General features: G+C 36.9%; 1 protein-coding gene across 2 annotated transcripts in view; it reads left to right on the forward strand.

The window, feature by feature from the left end:
- The first annotated feature begins 442 nt into the window (after positions 1-442).
- Positions 443-19578, forward strand: part of LOC311069234 (uncharacterized protein) — a 161753-nt gene continuing 142617 nt past the window's right edge. For both annotated transcript variants that reach the window (XM_084092249.1, XM_084092250.1), the window contains exons 1-7: positions 443-564; positions 2210-2334; positions 5955-6026; positions 7346-7445; positions 15967-16090; positions 16638-16913; positions 17189-17269. In XM_084092249.1, the coding sequence (XP_083948375.1) occupies positions 563-564; positions 2210-2334; positions 5955-6026; positions 7346-7445; positions 15967-16090; positions 16638-16913; positions 17189-17269 (780 nt within the window). In that variant the 5' untranslated portion in view covers positions 443-562. The remainder of the gene's footprint in view (positions 565-2209; positions 2335-5954; positions 6027-7345; positions 7446-15966; positions 16091-16637; positions 16914-17188; positions 17270-19578) is intronic.

The following is a 19578-nucleotide window of genomic DNA, read 5'->3' on the forward strand; positions in this document are numbered from 1 at the left end:
ATTAATGGACAAACAAAATCAATGTAATTTTTACATTACAAAATGCTTTTTTAAAAGGTACTTCAACTATTTCCCACAACATTTTCATCAAATTCTATTTTGTTAAATTATATTATAAATATTATAGTTACAGTTGACATTATATTAACAATCAAAAATGAAAATTGAAAAAAATGAAAATAAATGTGGAAAAACTTAAGCACATAAAATATAAATGTGCTCACTTTTTATTTAAAGTCTTTCTTAAAATGTTGACCTCTAATTAATTAAAAAGAAAAGTTAGTATCCCTGCTATTGGTGAAGTGCCCTGTGTGTGCTGTAGCGTGTTCCACAGGGAGCCCCTGAGAGTGTCCTGTCCGTCCTGATGTGTGCTTCTCTAATGAGTGGGTGGGAGGGTCAGGCAGTGCGACAAATAAGGACACGGTTCCTGCACGAGCTTTCATTCTCACTTTTATTTGCAAGTGTGCTTTGGACCCATAGCTGCCTAAAATGCGCTAATTAGCCCAACAGGATTTTTGCTTGTGCTGTGTGTTTACGCTGGAATTATAAACTTTCTCAGCAAATGTAAGTAGCCGGTGTTCATTTGTCTCGGTTGCTGTGACTTTGTAGGTGTTTTTGCACAGTATGCGTGCGGTGTCATTTTTTTTAAATGATCATGTTTGATGTCATCTGAGTTTAACACGCCACTGTGAGTCCTGTGCTGTCGGCGTTCGTGTACTTCAAGAAGAGAGAGAGAGAGAGAGAGATAGAGAGAGAGAGAGATAGTCATATCATCATTCGGTTACACAGAGAAATTGCAGTAAACAGTAGCTTTTGACCATGCACGTGACACATTTAGGCATCAGCTGTATGTTTTATTGTTGTTTATTGATAGACAGTTTTGTTTTAAGAAGCTATTTTGATTATATTCATTCTGTATATTAATTATTAAACAAGTGCACGTGGAGTTTGAGCACTATTATTGATGGATAATACTGATCAGATATAGACCAGCTTTAGCTTCACATTGAATACATGCATTGATAAAATTATAGCGTTTCTCTCATTTAGATTACAGTTTTTAGTGTGTAGCCTACCAGTTAGTTGACATAACATGCAGATGATCTTTTTTAATCACCAAGAGTTTAGGTTTAAATGTGTATGAAGAAAGCATATACAGTGTTTAATTCCTGTTTAAAAGTACAAATATTCCACATAGCGCAATAAGAATTGCTTGTATGATCAGAGTACAGCATAATTGGTTTCCATCTATCTTTTACAAAAAGTTGTGATTTTTGATTGATATAAGTTTTTGCTGATTTTTAGCTTGATTTTATTAATTAGTAAAGCCTTTCAAAGTGGTTAAATAAGTGCAATGAACTCCAATATATATATATATATATATATATATATATATATATATATATATATATATATATATATATATATATATATATATATATTATATATATATTATATATTAGTGGGTTGAATTTTTTCATTCACTACATTACATTGTGTTCTACACTACCCATGTAGTACTGCATTCTATATTCACAAAATATACCTAGCTTTAATTAGATGTCACAAATTTCCATCATATTGCCTTCTTGAAAGTTCAAACTTTGAACTTGAGTTTGAAGCTCACAACAAACCAATTTATTCCACGTTTATGTACAAAAATGCACTAATGATTGCATCCTGCAAAACTGCATGTGTTTTAAAACTCCATAGCACAAGTGTTTAATTATTTAGTGCAATTTGTTTGTCCTGTTACTTAAGAGCTCAATAACAACAGTCAGCGGTGGGTAACGGATCGTATTAGTTTACAGGAATCTGGCACTGGGTCCCCAGAAGCACCTCATGCTGGAAACTTACTCTGGCCTGGAGTTTATTCTGAGGAGTGAAATGTCACACTTGACATTTTGTTTTAAGATGTTTCACCACATAATTGAAGTGCTAGTTGAATTTCACACAGAATGATCTGTTCCTGCTTATTCTGTCAGATAGAGTAGCTAATATCCATTTGATAGTGATTATCCTTGATTATAGGACATTAAAGTTAGTTTCAAATGTTGTTTATCAGTAAAACCTAATGAAAAGTAACTGAATTGTGAAGGCATATCAAAAGGAAAAGCAATCAGTCATGATACAGACAGTAACAAGTGGTGTTGCGTTACCCAGAAGAGCATCAAAGAGTTGTAAAAGTGACGTTGTTTTCTATTTGTAGGTTTTCAAGGGGCCCTTTCTCATGTGCCAAAGACGACATGAATCACTATCTCAGATGGACTGTTTTCCTGTGGATCGTAAATTCCATTCCTTTTACTTCAGGAATGGCAGTGAATGAGAGAATGGGTATGTATGCTGTCACTGAGATGTTTGCTTATTCTTGTCCGTTTACAGAAGGTTTGATTAGAAGAGATTACGTCTGTTTGGTTTTTCAAGCCTTGTTCGTCTCCGCACGAGAGGTCAATGTTGACACCGCTCGGGGTGCAGAGCGCCGCTGTCATCGACTTTAATTAGCGCTCTGTTTCGGCTTTCTTGTTCGGGATCCTTGTATGCAAATGAATTGTTTGTGATGAAAGGCGTCTCGCCCTTCTTTAAGAAGCAGGGACTCTTGCACAGCTATTTGAAATTCCTTCTTGCGAGGACATGGCGTCAAGCCCTTGACCTGGGTGGCATTCAGAAGGCACCAGGACACATCCGCTGTGGTGTTATGTGTCCGATAGAATTGCTTTATCAGCCCCATTCAGATTAACCTGGGGCGATTTAAGGAATATTATTGCACAGTGTAAATGCCCACGAATTAGAGTCCCCTGAACAAGAGGACAGGCAAGCAATATTTTTGCCAGCTGAGTGGATTGCTATCTTCCGTGATCCACTGTGTGAGCGTGACATCCAGGAAGAGATTTAGAGAGGATTTACAGCATGTGCTCCTTCTCCTTAAGAGTCGGCAGTTTGCCAGCAGATGTGCTGATTTTTGGAATTTCCTGTTAATGCTGTGTTTTGTGGGTGTGCGGCTCTGGATGTAGATATGTTTGTGTGTTTTTTCATTTGTGTCTGTGTGTGAGCATCCTCTTTATTTGGTATAATTGTTCTTTGCTGAAGAAGAATTTGTCCTTCAGCAATGTCAGGCTGCCAATGTCATTGGTGGGTTGACCGGGCTAGGGGTCATTGGGGTTTCAGTATATGCTACTACTTCAGTAACTACTAAATTATTAAATCAGCTATATAACAAAGGTGGATTTTAGCCCTATTCGGCCGGGGGCACGGGACTAGTTTAACATGGAGAGGTGGGGTAAAGTAATAATTACAAGAGATTCTCTGTGATTTTAATCCCGTCCAAATGTGCCATTTTATGGACAATGTAAGTAAAGATTACGGCGACTTTTACCTTCAGTAAAAAGTAGTGGTCAACCGATATATTTTTAAAATATCGGCATCGGCCGATACGTTTTTCTGATTGGCCGATGTGTTGGAAGCGGGACTTTTATTTTGACGGCGCTCCTGACTTTTATTTTGACGGGCGGCGCTGAGAACACCAGCGCCTGATCACATTAGTCTTTATTAGTTTACGATCTCTGTCAGTCATATCTAATACTTTGTTAGACAGAACTGGTAAACAAAGAAAGTAAATGGTATACGAAAAAGTAAAGTGTTGCTTTTATATTATTTGTTACAGAAAAGGCAAACAATTAGGCTAAAATACTTTCTCATTTACTGTCAACATTCAGCAAATGCGCATCTACATCATTTAAACAAATATCTGAATATCTAATAAACATTTAATTTCACAAACCTTGCACATTTAATGGAATCCAGCTGTGATATCTTGTGAAGTGTGCATTTGTAGCCTGCATAAACGTGTTACTGCGAGTGACGGTCGGTCCGTGCGAAGTGACTGAATGCAAACAGAAGATCAGCTTCACAGGAGACGCGATCGAAAAACTTTAAATCCTTCATTTTAAAATATGCTGTGCTATATCCAGTTGCCCACTGTGTCATATTCATATCGTTTTCACTGTGTGCTGTATGTAATATTACCCAGACAGCAACATAGTATCCGCCCAGATACGGCCCACATCTGGGCCGTGTGTAATCCATGTGTACCAGATGTGGGCCGGATCTGGGCCGACACCATGTTGCTGTCTGGGTAGCGTTACCTTGTCTTTATTTGAAAAAATATGTTTACCAGTGCGCACAATATTACAGATTACAAAGTGCAATGTTACAGTGTTTACTTCCTTTTTATTCACATATTCATATATTTTTAAACAATTACTTTATTTGTGAAAAATACTGTAATAGGATTGCAGATTCAAGAAGTTGCCATCTAAAGTATAATCATGTTTATTTTAAAGATTTGTTTTCTAATTTATTTAAAATTTATAAAATATTGATTCAAATAAATATAAAGTATATAATAAAAATATCGGCTTTATATCGGCCATCCTGCTCTCTAAGATATCGGCATCGGCCATCAAAAAACCAATATCGGTCGACCACTAGTAAAAAGGTCCGAAAAAATTACCTCAGGTAATACTAATCCCGTGCGAATAAACCCGCTGTAAATATGTACGTAAATATTTCGTCATATCGTGTTTAAAAGTAGTTTCCCGCGGTTTTTCAAGTGTGGAGTCGCTTGAAAAAGCATTCAATTGCGTTCTAGACGCTGGGACAAGTCTGTGGCAAAACTCAAGTGTTTTCCACACACCATTCAGATCAGAAAGAAGATCGAAAGCACTTGTTAGAGGCACAAAACATCTTTTAGCGTTAGGAAAGTGCCTATTACCAACACAATCCAATCTGAAGTTAATTAATACATCGTTGACCAGATATAGGTTATATGTGTATGCGCACGTGATATGAGGAAGCAACGTAATACGCACATGACGACAGGAGGGTAACGGCGATGTGCAAATCGAGTTACCCCTCCCACTTCTGCTAGTTTTACTGAGATATCTTATCCCGTGCGAATTGGCTATTAATATTACAGACGTCCTGTGGTAAAATTACATTACTCTATCTACCCTTGTAAAGTTAATCCCGTCCGAATAGGGCTTTTGACTGAAATATTGAATTGTGTTCTCAGGATTGGGGTGGTTTAAATAAATATAAGGTTGGGGCAAGTTGTCACACATTTTACATTTTGTAATTTGATTACAGTTTATTAATTTACAATATCTGTCAACCAAAGCAATGGTTTGATGGTTTTGGATGTTACATTTTTATATGTTTGCTTTTTCAAAGTTGTTTTACTGGTTTAGCTTCAATGAAAAGACTGTAATAGAGTAAACAAGTGGGGTTTCAGAAATAAAAATCATATTTATTTTCTCCATTGGAGAATTGTTTTTTAACTTTAACTTTATAAACTGTTCAATACAGACCGACTGTGAGAGGTTGTTGATTGATGTATGTTTTTGTTTGAAGCCATCAGCTCATGTTATTTCAAATAATCATGTATAACAGCAGAATTATTGATGAAAACCTACATTTAACCATGATTCTGAAGAAATTCCACTGGGAAATCACACCAAAATAACTGCCATGAAGCTCTGCATATTATTGTTATTGTCAGTCTCCTTATGCTCTCAAACTACTTAAGTATTTATATAAATATGCATATTTTCCAATAAATGTGAAATATATTGTTTCAACATCTTCAAAACAATAGTTTTATATGTATCCATCATTTTTATCTGATTGTCATTTGCAATGCTCCATGGAATTGTAGTTCTTTCCTTCTTTAAAGCAACCTTTTGTCTGATTTTCAAATACTTTTTTTTTTTTGCTTCAAATCAAAGTTTTTAGTTCATCATTTCCTGTGTAAGAATTTTTGGAATGGCTTGTTTTGTAGCCAAGACTTTAAGGTATGTGTCATACAAAAAAAAAAAATAATAACTGTAAATTAAACAAGCTGAAACCCTTAACAGTTCAATTGCTTCATTAATGTATAATATTCCTTTCTTCTGCAGATCATACATGTCCATCTTTAAAGCTGGATGAGATATGGCATACCAGTGTGAACATTCACAGAGAATTCACAGGTACAAACAAAGATACACTGTATATACAAACAGAAATCAAGCACAGTTCATCCGTATGCAATGCTGTTAACATCAAACTGCAGGCTGTTTAAAACATCCCTAATGTTGTACATGGCTGAAGCTGACAGAGCAGTTTGTTTCTATGGGACACTATACGTAAGCCGCCCGCCATATTGGAACGGTCAAAGCCGGTACATGAACATTCGAGAGCAAGTTGACTGTCTGTCTGCAACCGTAGTTAGAACCATGTATGATTTTGCTAAACTAACACAATACAACAAGATGAAGGCATCAGCTAAACCAACATTAAAAAGTGCCATAGTAAAAAGTTCTAATACTGAGTTAATACATAAAAAAACACATTCTCACCTGTGAAAGGTTATCCCATTTCTTCAGGAATTTTAATCTTGGCCGTTTCACAACCAGAAGCTATGCAATGTTGTGGCATCATTGATTTTTACTGTGAGTGACATGTTGACAATTCCAAGATGGTGGGCGCGCAGAAGTGTCTGGAGCGGTCGGAAGTGGCTTCTACCTATACATATCTATGTATTTTACAATGTAATGTTCGTGTGTAATGAGCCATTACTCTCAACTTCAGTGTCTCGTGATTCTTCAGAAATCAATCTTATATGCTGATTTGGCACTCAAGAAATATTCTTATGTTAAAAACAGTGCTGCTTTATTTGAAGTAGAAATTTTGGATCAGTTTGCTAAATAAAACTATAAATTTCTTCCAAAAAAACCCAAAAAACTTAAGTTTTACACTAACGTTATTGTTAATGGTTCAATAGATAGCATGAAAGAAAAAAACAATCACTATTTAATATACGAATGAATGCAAGAACATTGTCCAATAACGATTTGGTATGCAAATATCACAATGCCATGGACTGTGTGTTATATTTGCTATTCTGACTTTAAGAGATTATCAAAAAAGTATAAAGTGTATCAAAACATGTGTCTAAAGGCTGAAATCATCTACAAAATAAAGATGGAATCGAGTCTGTACAAGTTGCAGAAGTTTAATACTTAGAGGTTTATGACAGCCCATAAAACCAGAATTTTTGATGAATAACAATACAGTGATGCCTTGCTAACTACAAACTACAGACTACAAATGTGTGTTCAGCAGTTTGTATGGGACGACATTTAGTAAAAATCTCTTTAGCCTGAAGCTAACGTTGTTCCTTTAGCAGAACATTGTGCTAACAGCGCTAAGGTCATGTTTTCAATTCCCAAAATGTTTACACTCAAATGCTTTGGACTGGCAAATGCATAAATGTAATGATTGTTTTTCTTTTTCTCCTCGTTTACAGGATTTGATTTAGCTGAGAAGTTCCTTCTGAGAAAAGGCATGGTGACGGACGACAGGCTATTGTTTAGACTGGGGAGCAAACCCCTGTTTAAACCAACTGAGTAAGTTCGGCAAATATTGATGAGGTTTTGATATTGTGCCTTTTACTTTTCCACTCGCACATCAGTCAGATGGTCGTTTTGTCTGAAAACGACGTAGAGCTAACCGTGATGGCTAAGCTGGAAGTTATTGCAGCAAATGTGCATATCCATATGTTTACATAGTTTGGATGTGATCGATGATGTGCAGAATCTTCTCGCATCTGGAGAGCAGAAAGTAGGACAGTTCCTTGCAGAATCAGTGCTGTGATGAGCATGTTATGATGGGAGTTTGAATTAATGCCCACATCCACATGTTGCGTGTTCTGGTTCGCCTTTCTGACAGCTTCTCATATAAATCTCCATGAGAGGCCGGTACGGGACAGAGCGCTGGTTGCCTAGCTGAACAAACTGCATTCTCAAAGCGGTTCGCACGAGCTTCCGCCTCTCGAGTTTTGATAATATGCCAGGCCGTTATTGGGTTCCTGCAGAGCAAACCGATATTTTCTCATGGTGTAAGCTTGCTTTCACTTCAGATGATATCCGGTAGAAAGACTATGTAGATGTCGCGGATGCTTTTAATGGTGTGTTGACATGGAATGACCCAGATATCACGAGCTCGCTGAGATAATTCCCCTCACATTGGCTAATAAGGATAAACTGTGAGGTGAGCCGTGAGACATGTTGAATAATTTGGACAGAATTAATTTGCAGACCGTGGGCTGTGGGCTCGACCAAGGAGAAAGAGAGGTGACTGTAATGGACTGCCGCCTAGAAGAGAAATCCAGCTGTAATGGGGAATCATGTCCTGTATATTAATTGCCTTACAATGACTCTAATAACTTACAGCTCAAGGGTGACACCAAGTTCAAGGAAGGCTTCTAAGTTAGTTAGACATTGCAGGTATGTTTAATCTACATAACAGCCTTGGACATCTATGCATGTTATGTACGCTGTGTTCCGGCAAAATCAAGTTGTCCAGACCACATGAACCCACACCATATTCATGAATCCAAAGAGCTCATATGAGTTCAAATTGATGCTCAAAAGAACTCCTTTGTATTCCACTGAAAAACCGGTGGGATTGGCGCGCTCCAGACAAAGTCAGATATGGGGGAAGACTGAGGTTAAAATTCACCACTTCCGACTTCAAAGCGTTCCAGTCGGTCATACGTCATGCTCAAACATGACTAATTATGCTGATTATGACACAAACATAAAAGTGTAGTGTTTGCACTAAAAACATCTGACAAAAAGTGAAATAAATGTTTCTAGCAATGCCTAGGTCTTGGGTTTGATTCCTAGGTAATGCATGAACTGATCAAATGCAACTTGAATGTAATGTAAATCGCTTTGGATAAAAGCATCTGCCAAATGCATACATGTAAGAAATAGGCTGTATTTGTAATTTTGGTTTCCTTGTGATAGTGAGCGTTCCATATTTTTTTTGACTAACAATTTGTAATATTTTTTCTTAAATAAAAGAAAAGTGCCTCACACTCCCAAATCAGCCGTAGGTGGGATGAGTGAAATTACAATATAAATATAAACTAGAAAATATTTATTATTAAAGTCCTCCTGTAGTCAATAATTTTATCCCTTAAAACTCATATTTGATCACCAAAATGATACATTTTAAAAAAATTTCCTTGAATGGCTTAAAATAGCTTGAATGTAACTCGACACCCTTGCCTCATTTAGTTCTGTGAATATGCAAATTAGCCCCGCCTCCACTCAGAGATCCATTTGTTGACGATCACACATTGACCTGATAGGTTACAAGGTAGTTTGTGACGTCAGAAATTTTGCGATTTTAAAGGACAAATCCAGTGAAAAATGAACCTGGGGTTAATTAACACATGGTTACCGAGTCGATCGTTCCCTGCGATGCGTTTTCATGAAAATCGAATGTAAAGAGTTTTATCTTTAAAAACAGATTAGCTCATAACACTAGTATATGGGGCACAGAGTAAGTAAAAGTAAATCGCTAGTTAATACCACTAACAAGGCTCAAAATAGCCTCACACTAACACGGTAACATAATGAGGGTCCCTACATGCAAACCGAAGCATTGAGAACTTTGTAAGTGTACAGACAGTTTAATAAGAAGATACTTTATAAAGACAGTACATTACGCGTTTACATGCAGGAGCCATCTTGGAAAACAGTCTCGACTAATCGAGTCACGAACGCCGTGCTACGTTAGATTTCACAAACGTAATTCCTATCAACAAGCTCACTGAGCACGCCGTTTGTGGCTCGATTAGTCGAGACTGTTTTCCAAGATGACGCCTGTCTGTTAACGCGTAATGTACTGTCTTTATAAAGTATCTTCTTATTAAACTGTCTGTACACTTACAAAGTTCTCAATGCTTCGGTTTGCATGTAGGGACCCTCATTATGTTACCGTGTTAGTGTGAGGCTATTTTGAGCCTTGTTAGTGGTATTAACTAGCGATTTACTTTTACTTACTCTGTGCCCCATATACTAGTGTTATGAGCTAATCTGTTTTTAAAGATAAAACTCTTTACATTCGATTTTCATGAAAACGCATCGCAGGGAACGATCGACTCGGTAACCATGTGTTAATTACCCCCAGGTTCATTTTTCACTGGATTTGTCCTTTAAACCGCGTTTTTGAAACTGTCTTTGGTTCACAGCAGAGTAGTATGTGGGATTAGTTTTTCTAGTTTATAACTTTTTTTTTTAACAATAATATAGAAAATAAAATAATTAATTAAATAACAGTAATAGTTTTCCAAGCTTTTTTTTTGTGTGTGTGTTTTTGAAAGACATCTATTTTGCTCCCCAAGGCTACATTTATTTGATCACAAATACAGTAAAAACTGTAATATTGTGAAATATTGCTGAATTTTCAGTCTTCGGTGTCACATGATCCTTCACAAATCATTCTAATATGCTGATTTGGTGCTCAAGAAATATTTCTTTATTATTATCAATGTTGAAAACCGTTGTGCTGCTGAATTTTTTTTTTGTAGAAACAGTGATTTTGTTTTACGATTCTTTGAATACGAACTTGAATTCTTTGAATCTTTTGTAACATTATAAATGTCTTTACTGTCACTTTTGACATTTAATCAATGTGTCCTTGCTGAATAAAAATATGAATTGCCTCCCCTTTGAACTGTAGTGTATATATATTTTTAGGTTGTCACATTTTTTCTTGTGATAAAATCACTGTACCACACAGCCTCTCCTTACTTATTGCTTTAGGATACTGTTCAAGATTAAGACAAAGCATTTGGACACTTTCAGTATGTTCATAGTTAACGTGATGGGCTACATCTGTGTGAACTTAAGGAGAACTGACTACATAAATCCATTAAAAATGTCCCTGGGACCAGTAAGTTAAATGTAATTGCTAGAAGAGGTTCTGAGAAAAGGTCTAGCATAATTTGATTTTGCAAATACCACTTGGTTTGATAATTCATCTAAAGCAATAAGATTAATACATTAACTGACCGAAAGTCTAAGATTTTGGGGCCACTTCCTAGTATGGAAACACATGGCGCATTGCTCACTAAAGTAGTACATTGTTTAGCATTTGTAGGTCATTTGTTAATTTGTGTTTCATCATAGTCTTATTCTCTGTGGTTTCAAGCACACCTGCTGGGTTGGCCATAGAGATTCAGCAACCCAGTGGATGTCTCTTGTACCTCCACACGTTTCACCAGTGGAAAATAACACTCAGTCGTCTGCACAGGGAAAGGGAGGATATTTTTAGCGTTTTTTTAAACAACTGTAAACGCATTGTTTGCTCCCCGGGACCCTGAAAGGGCCGTGGGTCAGATGATTTGCGATCTGTTGCTCTATCTAACGCTTGGTGGTCAGCGGCCTGCTGTGGGGCTTTCTCTCTGCTGCTCAGACCGGCCCTCGGGGACCAACTGTGAGTCTCCCTGGCTGGAGGTGGAGTGCGGTTTTGGGGGACGAGAATGCCATGTTGTCTACCCGGACCCCCATACAGACACATGCACACACCCTGCCATACCTCAATTAAGCTGATCTCTGACAGGTGATGGTGTTAGTCAGCTGGATGTGTCAAAGGGGTGCAGAAGAGGGGTCAAAGAGTCCCCAGCACAAACACCAAACATCTCTCACTTTACTTGCAGGAAATGATACCGTCACATGGAAAGAGAAGGCTCCACTCCCCCAGACTATTTTCCATTAGTTGTTTAACAGATGATTCTGCTAAGATGTGTTAATTGCATGTTTGGTATTCATTTTTATGAGAGAAAAGGAGCGTGGGAACGATCTGAAAAGCACAATATAAAGCTTATGAGCTTAGCTCATGAATATTAATTGCATGACATGATGTTCGCCCAGTAGTCCTAACTGAGTGGTTGATAAAAGCCACTACCTAGAGTAGGCATACCACACATTTATTCAGCTTCTGACCAACTTTTCTTAAAGTTGTGAGCTGACTAATTTCTTTCTTTCCTTTTTTTTGTGACCAAAATGAAACTCTTAAAGGTGAAGTCTGTAATTTATGTGCCACTATTGGCACAAAACCACCAAACACAATTGCAATATATTTATTTGAATGGCCAAAATGAAACATAATGCTGGCTCAAATAATTGTATAAGTTTGGGGTAGCATTGACAATGGAAGACTTGTGGAATGTTTTATTATTATTATTATTAGTATTTAGTGCTGTGTAGTAGTCTTCACTGATTTATATTGTGTTACGTTATGTTACATTACATTACCATGTCAATGTCCCAATGTTAAGCATGGTTGAACAAACTTATAGCAAACGTGAGAGGCTTTTTGTAGCAATGGCACCATTTATTTGTTTATTCATCTGAATGTTCAGAGATTAGTTTAATATGGGCTGTGTTAGAGTGTTGCATCCCATCATATTTGACATATGGCCTCTGATGTCCCTATTTAACAGCTCAGTGATGAAGTGAATTGATGTCACAGTGCCCAGGTTGGTGCGCTTCGAAACACTGCCCTCACTTATGAGGTCTCACTCGGCAGAAGTCCATTCCACCGGCTGGTCGTATTAAGTCTAATTTAGGGTTGTAGTCATGAAATCAATTACTCAGCAAATCCATAAAAGTCATTTTTAAGCTATAATTGTAAGCGTATTTATTTCCATGTCGAGATAAATGGACTTTTCAAACCTTCATGACTTTATTTCTTCTGCGGCATGGAAAGAAGAGGCTATAAGGATATTCTTTCATTGTATGAACATAGTAATCACCAGTGACTGTCAAATTTTATAGAAAAGCATCATTTAAGTTTGGCCACCTACACACTGTCAAGTTTCAGGAGTGATGCTTTTGAGTTATAGGATTTTTTTTTGTAATACAGCTGTGTCATAATTATTCAACACTGCTGTTTTTATGTCACTTATTTGTATGGTATGGTACAAACTTGTGTTGAAACACAATTAAGGCTTTGGAAACTCTATAACAAAACTGAATTGGCTTGTGCTGTTACACACATACATTTGGCCCATGCATGTGAAGTTAGCAAATATGACCAAGCCAAAAGAGCTCTCATAAAAGTTGTAGAGAACAAATTGTTTTATTACATTACAAAGTCTGGATACAAGATTTCCAAAACACTGAAAGTGTCTAGAGACACAGCTGGCAGTCTTATTCATTAGTTTAAAATTTGTTGTACCAGAAAACCTTTGAGGGTGTTGAAGATAAAGCACAATATCATTAAAGGGAATAAAATGTTTGATCGGAGCAAATGAGAAAACCCCTCAATTTACTGCCAAATACTTGCAATATGACTTGATGAAAGGAAAAAATATTTCAATGAGGATTATAAGCGGAACACTAGACAAGCATGGACTTCATGTTGGGACGTCTTGCTGAATGCCTCTCTTGACCAAGAAGAACATAAAAGGCTGACTTGAATATGCTAAAATTCATTTGGATAGACCTGTGGAGTTCTGGAAGAATGCTTTATGGAGTTATGTGACCAAACTTGAACTTTTTGGACCCATCAGCGGTATGTCTGATGCAAAAAAGGCAAAGCTCACGAGCAGAAGAACACCATCTTCACGGTCAAACATGGAGGTGGTCTAGTCTTGTTATGGGGTGTTTTGCTGTTGCAGGAAGTGGAAAGCTTGACTGTAGGAAGGACATCATGAATTCTTTGAAGTATCAAGCCATTTTGGCAAAGCAGAGACTGAAGCTTGATGATCAATGGACTTTCCTGCAGGACAGCCGTCCCAAAGTATACATCCAAACCTACTTGAGCTTGGTTCAGGGATCAGTCGTAGAATGTTGTTGAGTGGCCTGCACGGTCTTCAGATCTGAATCTAATTGAAAATATTTGGTGGTATTTGAAGAAAGCAGTGGTAACGTGAAAACCAAAGGTTATCAGTGATCTGGAAGCTTTTTCAAGTGAGTAATGGGCTGAGATTGCAGTAGAGAGTTGACAGAAGCTTCTAAGCACTTACAGGCAGCGGCTATTGGAAGTTATAAAGAATAAAAGATTCTGCACAAAATTTGGGGGTTCAATCATTTTGATAATAATTCATATCTGGCAACACGAATGAGTCGAGGCTCGTACCGCTTTCCCTGTGATTTCTTGCGCGGCACATAAAGAAGAGAAAAACATTTCTGATGCATGCTAAATTACGTCATTCATTTTTGTAAATGCGTTTTTCACTACCTGCATTTTGGAAGTTAATTCCATTGTAGAATGCGGTTGTCACTCCCGTATATGACTGAACTGTGTGTGCACAGAACATGATTAAGCACTAAAAGATGAATTGACAACCGAATTTAGCTGCAGTGTGTACATTGCCAACGTGATTCTTTTTGCATTGCTGCATATCTTCCAAAGCCATATGATTTTTTTTTTTTTTTGAGAAATATATTAAAGTTAAAGCAATTATTTAAGGCATTATTCATCTACTCAATTGAGTGAAGCATGCCTTCGAGTAAGCCAACCAAGTGATTTTGAAAATGTTGTGGTCAGTTTTAGTAATAATCCGGCCATTGTCCTATAATAGGCTACATCTAGACTAGCCTCTCTCCTGTGTCTTCCTCTTATCCAAAAGCATTTTGATCTTGCCAGCATGTAAAGTAAGAGTATATATCATTTTAATAATTTTCCTCCACTCTGCCTGTGAAAGCAGGAGACAGACGTGCCTAGAGAGAATCGAGAATGATCTATTTGAGCAGAAGCTAATTTTCAGCTTCTTGCAAGTCTGATCTCTCTCTCTCTCTCTCTCTCTCTCTCTCTCTCTCTCTCTCTCTCTCTCTCTCTCTCTCTCTCTCTCTCTCTCTCTCTCTCTCTCTCTCTCTCTCTCTCTCTCTCATCCTTTTAAAGTATTCATACATGAGATTTCCCATTTGTCAGTTTTCCTGATGGTGTTTGATGAAGTGCCAGTAAATTACCAAATAGTGTGTGAAAGAAATGAAAAAGGAAAATGAGGAGTAATTCTTTCTGTAACACGTACAGTGTTATGTGATTCACTCAAAAATTTAATATTATTCTTTCAACAGTTTTAATAACCGGATAGAAGCTTCACAATTTTTTTGTAAAACTTTTTTTCAAGCGTCTTGTTTCTTGAGTTTGACTTTAGTCACAGCTACTGTACTACATTTAGACCAATGAAAACATCTCAGTGGTTTCAAACAATAGCCTGACAGACAGGATGATCTCCGGCTGTGAATGGACACATTTTTGGATAAACTCGTCTGATAAATTGTTCAGGCAAGACTAAAGAAAAAATACAAGGAGAACATGGATGCCAATGCACTAACACCAGTTAGTGAAGCTAAAAACACACATTCAGATTCAATTTAACTGTCAGTTCATGTACAATATGGTGCTTTGAATATAAAGTAAGTGTGTTAAATGACAAATTACTGAAAATAGCACTTTACTGCTGAACTGAAACAATAATCATGCTTTTCTAGAACGTTCTTGTTCCCTCATATGGAGTGTTCGGAAGTCTGATTCATTTAGTCATTTTGCTTGGGCAGTCGATGCACTATTTAGTTTCATTTATTGTCACTGTTGATGTCTTTCTCATTGTTTGAGATATTTAATTAGATGCATATGTTTGTCACTGATTTTCTTACATAAAGGGTATTTCTGGTGGTATTTTATTTTTTAGAATTAATTTAAATAGCATTAAACCACCCTGAGAAGTATTTACTGTGGTAAAGTGTGTAACTGGGGTAAAGTAAAAAAAATAAAAATAAAAAAAATAAATCAATACTTTTATTTAGCAAGGATATTTTAAATTGTTCAAAAGAAATTTTGAACATTCTATTAATCAAAGAATCCTGGATTTTTTTTTTTATCACGGTTTCCACAAAAATATTAAGCAGCACGACTGTTTATTAATATTATTTTGCAATAACAATAATATTTCATAGTTTTACTGTTTTTACTGTAATTCTTTTTCAAGCCTTAATTGGTAAGCAACTAAGCATAAGCGGCTTACTGCCAAACTTCGGAATGGTAGTATTTTTGTTTTGCAATCTACTTTTTATTTTGATAAACATTAATTATAGATGTTGGTGTTATGTCTCTTGTCTAAAGATCTGTGTTCCCAAATGGACTTTCTCATGAATACTCCATTATTGCCACGTTCCGGCTCAGAAAAACCACAAAGAGAGATCGCTGGTTTGTTCTGCAGATCTTTGATAAAAGTGGAGATACACAGGTGTGTAAAATATTTTAGATTTCATTATTTTTTTATCTGTAAAATAGACATTGATCAATCAGGGTATGCTCAAAACTAGGGATGCACCAATATGAAAATTTTGGCAGATACCGATAACTGATCATTCTTTATATTTGAAAGCCGATAACCAAAACATTGGCCGATAAATAAATCCACATTTTTATTTGCTGCACATGCTCCATTTAACTGTATTTTTCTTTTTTGAAGTGATTCTAATCATATTTCAAGCAATTCAAAACCATCATGGCCATCATGGCTAACAGTGCGCATCTGAAGTGTCTCAGCTGAAAGAAATAATTTATTATTTATCGACTTTAATATATCAGCCAATAACATTAAAAAAGAACATTTCAGCCGATGATATGGTGATATGGTGGCTGATATATTGTGCATCCCTAGAACTCCTGCAAGACAAAATGATCATTATTTAAATAGTACTCTTTTGCAATCTCTTCAGACTTCATTCAGCTTATCTCATTAACTGTCTTAAGGAACCACTAATGTTCATATTTTCTACTTCATTTAGGTGTCATTAATAGTGGATGGGGCTAAAAAAACAGTAGAGTTTTTAGCTCAGAGTTTTCTGAAGAACAGCCTCCTGTACATCTTCAAGAACCGAGACCTGCACGCCCTCTTCGATCGACAGTTTCACAAGCTGGGCGTTTCTGTCGAGAGCAACGCCGTCTCCATCTACCTGGACTGCAAATTAATTGAACGTCAGGTGACCGCTGAAAGATCTGGAATGGATGCGAGCGGACGCACCTTCATCACCACTCGAGTGGAGGACGGACGTCCAGTGGATGTGAGTTTTGGACCGAGGTTCTCATCAATGGTCATAAATAAGGCAACACTCAGTTGCTAAAGCTGAATATGAATGCAAACACTTGGAACATTTAGTACAGCTAGTGAATGTGAAGGCTCACCTCAAACTATGATGGCAACCACTAATATATTAAGGGAACTTCACTAACTTCAAGTCTGAATCTGATGCAGGTCAAAATAGAATAAGGTTTATCTGTTGTATTTGTTTATCAGTTATGTGTGTTCATGCCAATAAATGTCAGTTTACCTTGACAGATTGAGCTTCAAGAGATTCTGATCTTCTGTGATGCTAGAATAGCCGACCTGGACAGATGCTGCGATTCTCCTGGAGTTACGGTAAGATTGAGGTTTATGGTGCTGCAGTGTGATGCAAATCCTAACCGACTGTAAACCCAGCCCATCATTTTTGCACTAAACTTAAAGTCCCCCTGGCCTGAAGTCAATAATTGTATCCCTTAAATCTCAAGTTTGATCACCAAAATGACATATGTCATACCTTAAAATAGCTTGAATGTAACTCTACACCCTTGCCTCATTTAGTATACACGGTTCTATAAATATGCAAATTAGCCCCGGCTCCACTCACTCGTTGACGATCACTTGTTGACGTGATTGGTTACAAGGTAGTTTGTGACGGCAGAAACATTTTTAAGACTGTCTTTGGTCCACTGTAGTTTTGAATTTGTGGTATATTAAAATACCACATAGACAAGTAAGGGGTAATGTAGAGAGAGGCGGTTGTTATAGCGAATACAACCCCGACAGGCTGATCAAGACCCCGACGCGAAGCGGAGGCTACCTACCTTATTACATGGCTACCTACCAAATAAATCAATAATTTGACACAAAATATTGATTTAAAAAGGAGTTTATTGATTTAAAAACAATTGTATTGCTTCCGCTAAAGAAAATAGTCTGTTCCGTCTCTACGGTTAGAATCCTGCGTCCATAGCAACGCTCTGTTTTTCATGGCAATGGTGTGTTATACTTCGCAGCGGTCTGTTATCAAGAAATAACAGACCGCATTCTACATTAGAATTCAACCAAGCCATGTAATAAACAACATTAAAACCTTGATTTTCACAACAGGGGGACTTTAAAGTCTTGACATATTCATAAAATAATATCTGAACTGGCCAGTCACATTTTAACACTGCTTTTTAATAACCTTATTCTTTCAGGTAAAGATTGAAGTGTCTCTTTTTGTTTTATTTGTTGTGGTAGTTTTCAAAGGCTCCGTTCCAAAATCAAGTGAGCTACCCTTCCATCTGCTGCCTACATAGACAGCTTCCTCACAAGTGCTCATGTGATGGTTTTGTTTGAGAAATAGACTTAAGTTTAAGATTGATTTTATTTTAAGTAGGGATAGTTCACCCTAAAATGAAAATGAAGTCATCGTTTACTCACCCTGGTTTAGTTTGGATGCTGTATGCCCTTCTTTCTTTCTTCTTGTCCCTCTCGCGCTTGTCCATATAATGGCAGTGAATAGCGACCAGTATCAAAAGTATCACCGAATGGTCCCATGCAACATGTGGTGTATTCCAAGTGTACGGTAGAGTTTAGTTAAAAACAAAACAAAATGTAATGTATTATTTAAAGAAGTTCTTGACTTTGGCCGTTGGTCTTCTGTGCTCGACTGCACAATATGAGTGTTTGTGCGACTCTATTAGCTCTGCGGTTTGGTCCGTCTTGCCCAGAAAAAGCACACAAGTTGTTTGAAATCAAGCTTAACAACGGCTGTCCTGATAGGGCTTGGAAGATCATTCCACAGCAAGAAATGAAAACGTTCTTGAGATTGATTTTTGTGCCTCTCTGTAATGGCACTAATACCACAAGGCACTGCTCACTTACCGACCGAAGGTTCCTGGAGGACATGTAGACTCGTAAGAGAGGGTGGAAGTAGGAAGTGGTGGTTCCCGTGTGACATGGGCTCTTTTGGGTTTGTTGCTTCAGAATTTGGCCTAAAGAAGGCATTCTACCTTTTGAAACTCTTAAAATGCTGTCCATGTAGGCAATGCAGTAGGTTTTGGAACAGAGCCATTGTAATTTCCATGTATTGTTGTTGGACTGAATGTTTCCATTGTGGAAAAAGCACTTGAGGACATCCTTTTAGCTCGAGTTGCTGCAGGCAATAATCTCTGATTAATTAAAGGCAACATATTCTCTTAAATGATTGGATTAGAGAAAATCCACATCCCTGCTCAATGTTGTAATTGGTACATGGTCTTTACATTTGTGGAATGGTCCAACGGTCACGTAATTGGGCAACACATTCGATTGCCTAAGGCGCCATCACTTTATTAACAAATATTGTAGGGCTTTGAAGAATATATATATATATATATATATATATATATATATATATATATATATATATATATGTATGTTATGTATGTATGTATGTATGTATGTATGTATGTATATATTTATATATATATATATATATACAGTGCAATGCATAAGTTAATACACCCATGCTAAAGTTGACTAAAAAGAGGAATAAAAAATCATATTTTGGAAATTGAACTTAATGCCTTAATTTAAAAAATTAGGAAAAATCCAACCTTTTAGGACACCAATTTTCTTTGTGAATGAATAATGTATCGTAAATAAATAAATGTTCTTCCTTAAAATACATGGTGCAT

Source organism: Abramis brama (genome assembly GCF_963993115.1).
Source record: "Abramis brama genome assembly, chromosome: 19".
Classification (NCBI taxonomy): domain Eukaryota; kingdom Metazoa; phylum Chordata; class Actinopteri; order Cypriniformes; family Leuciscidae; genus Abramis; species Abramis brama.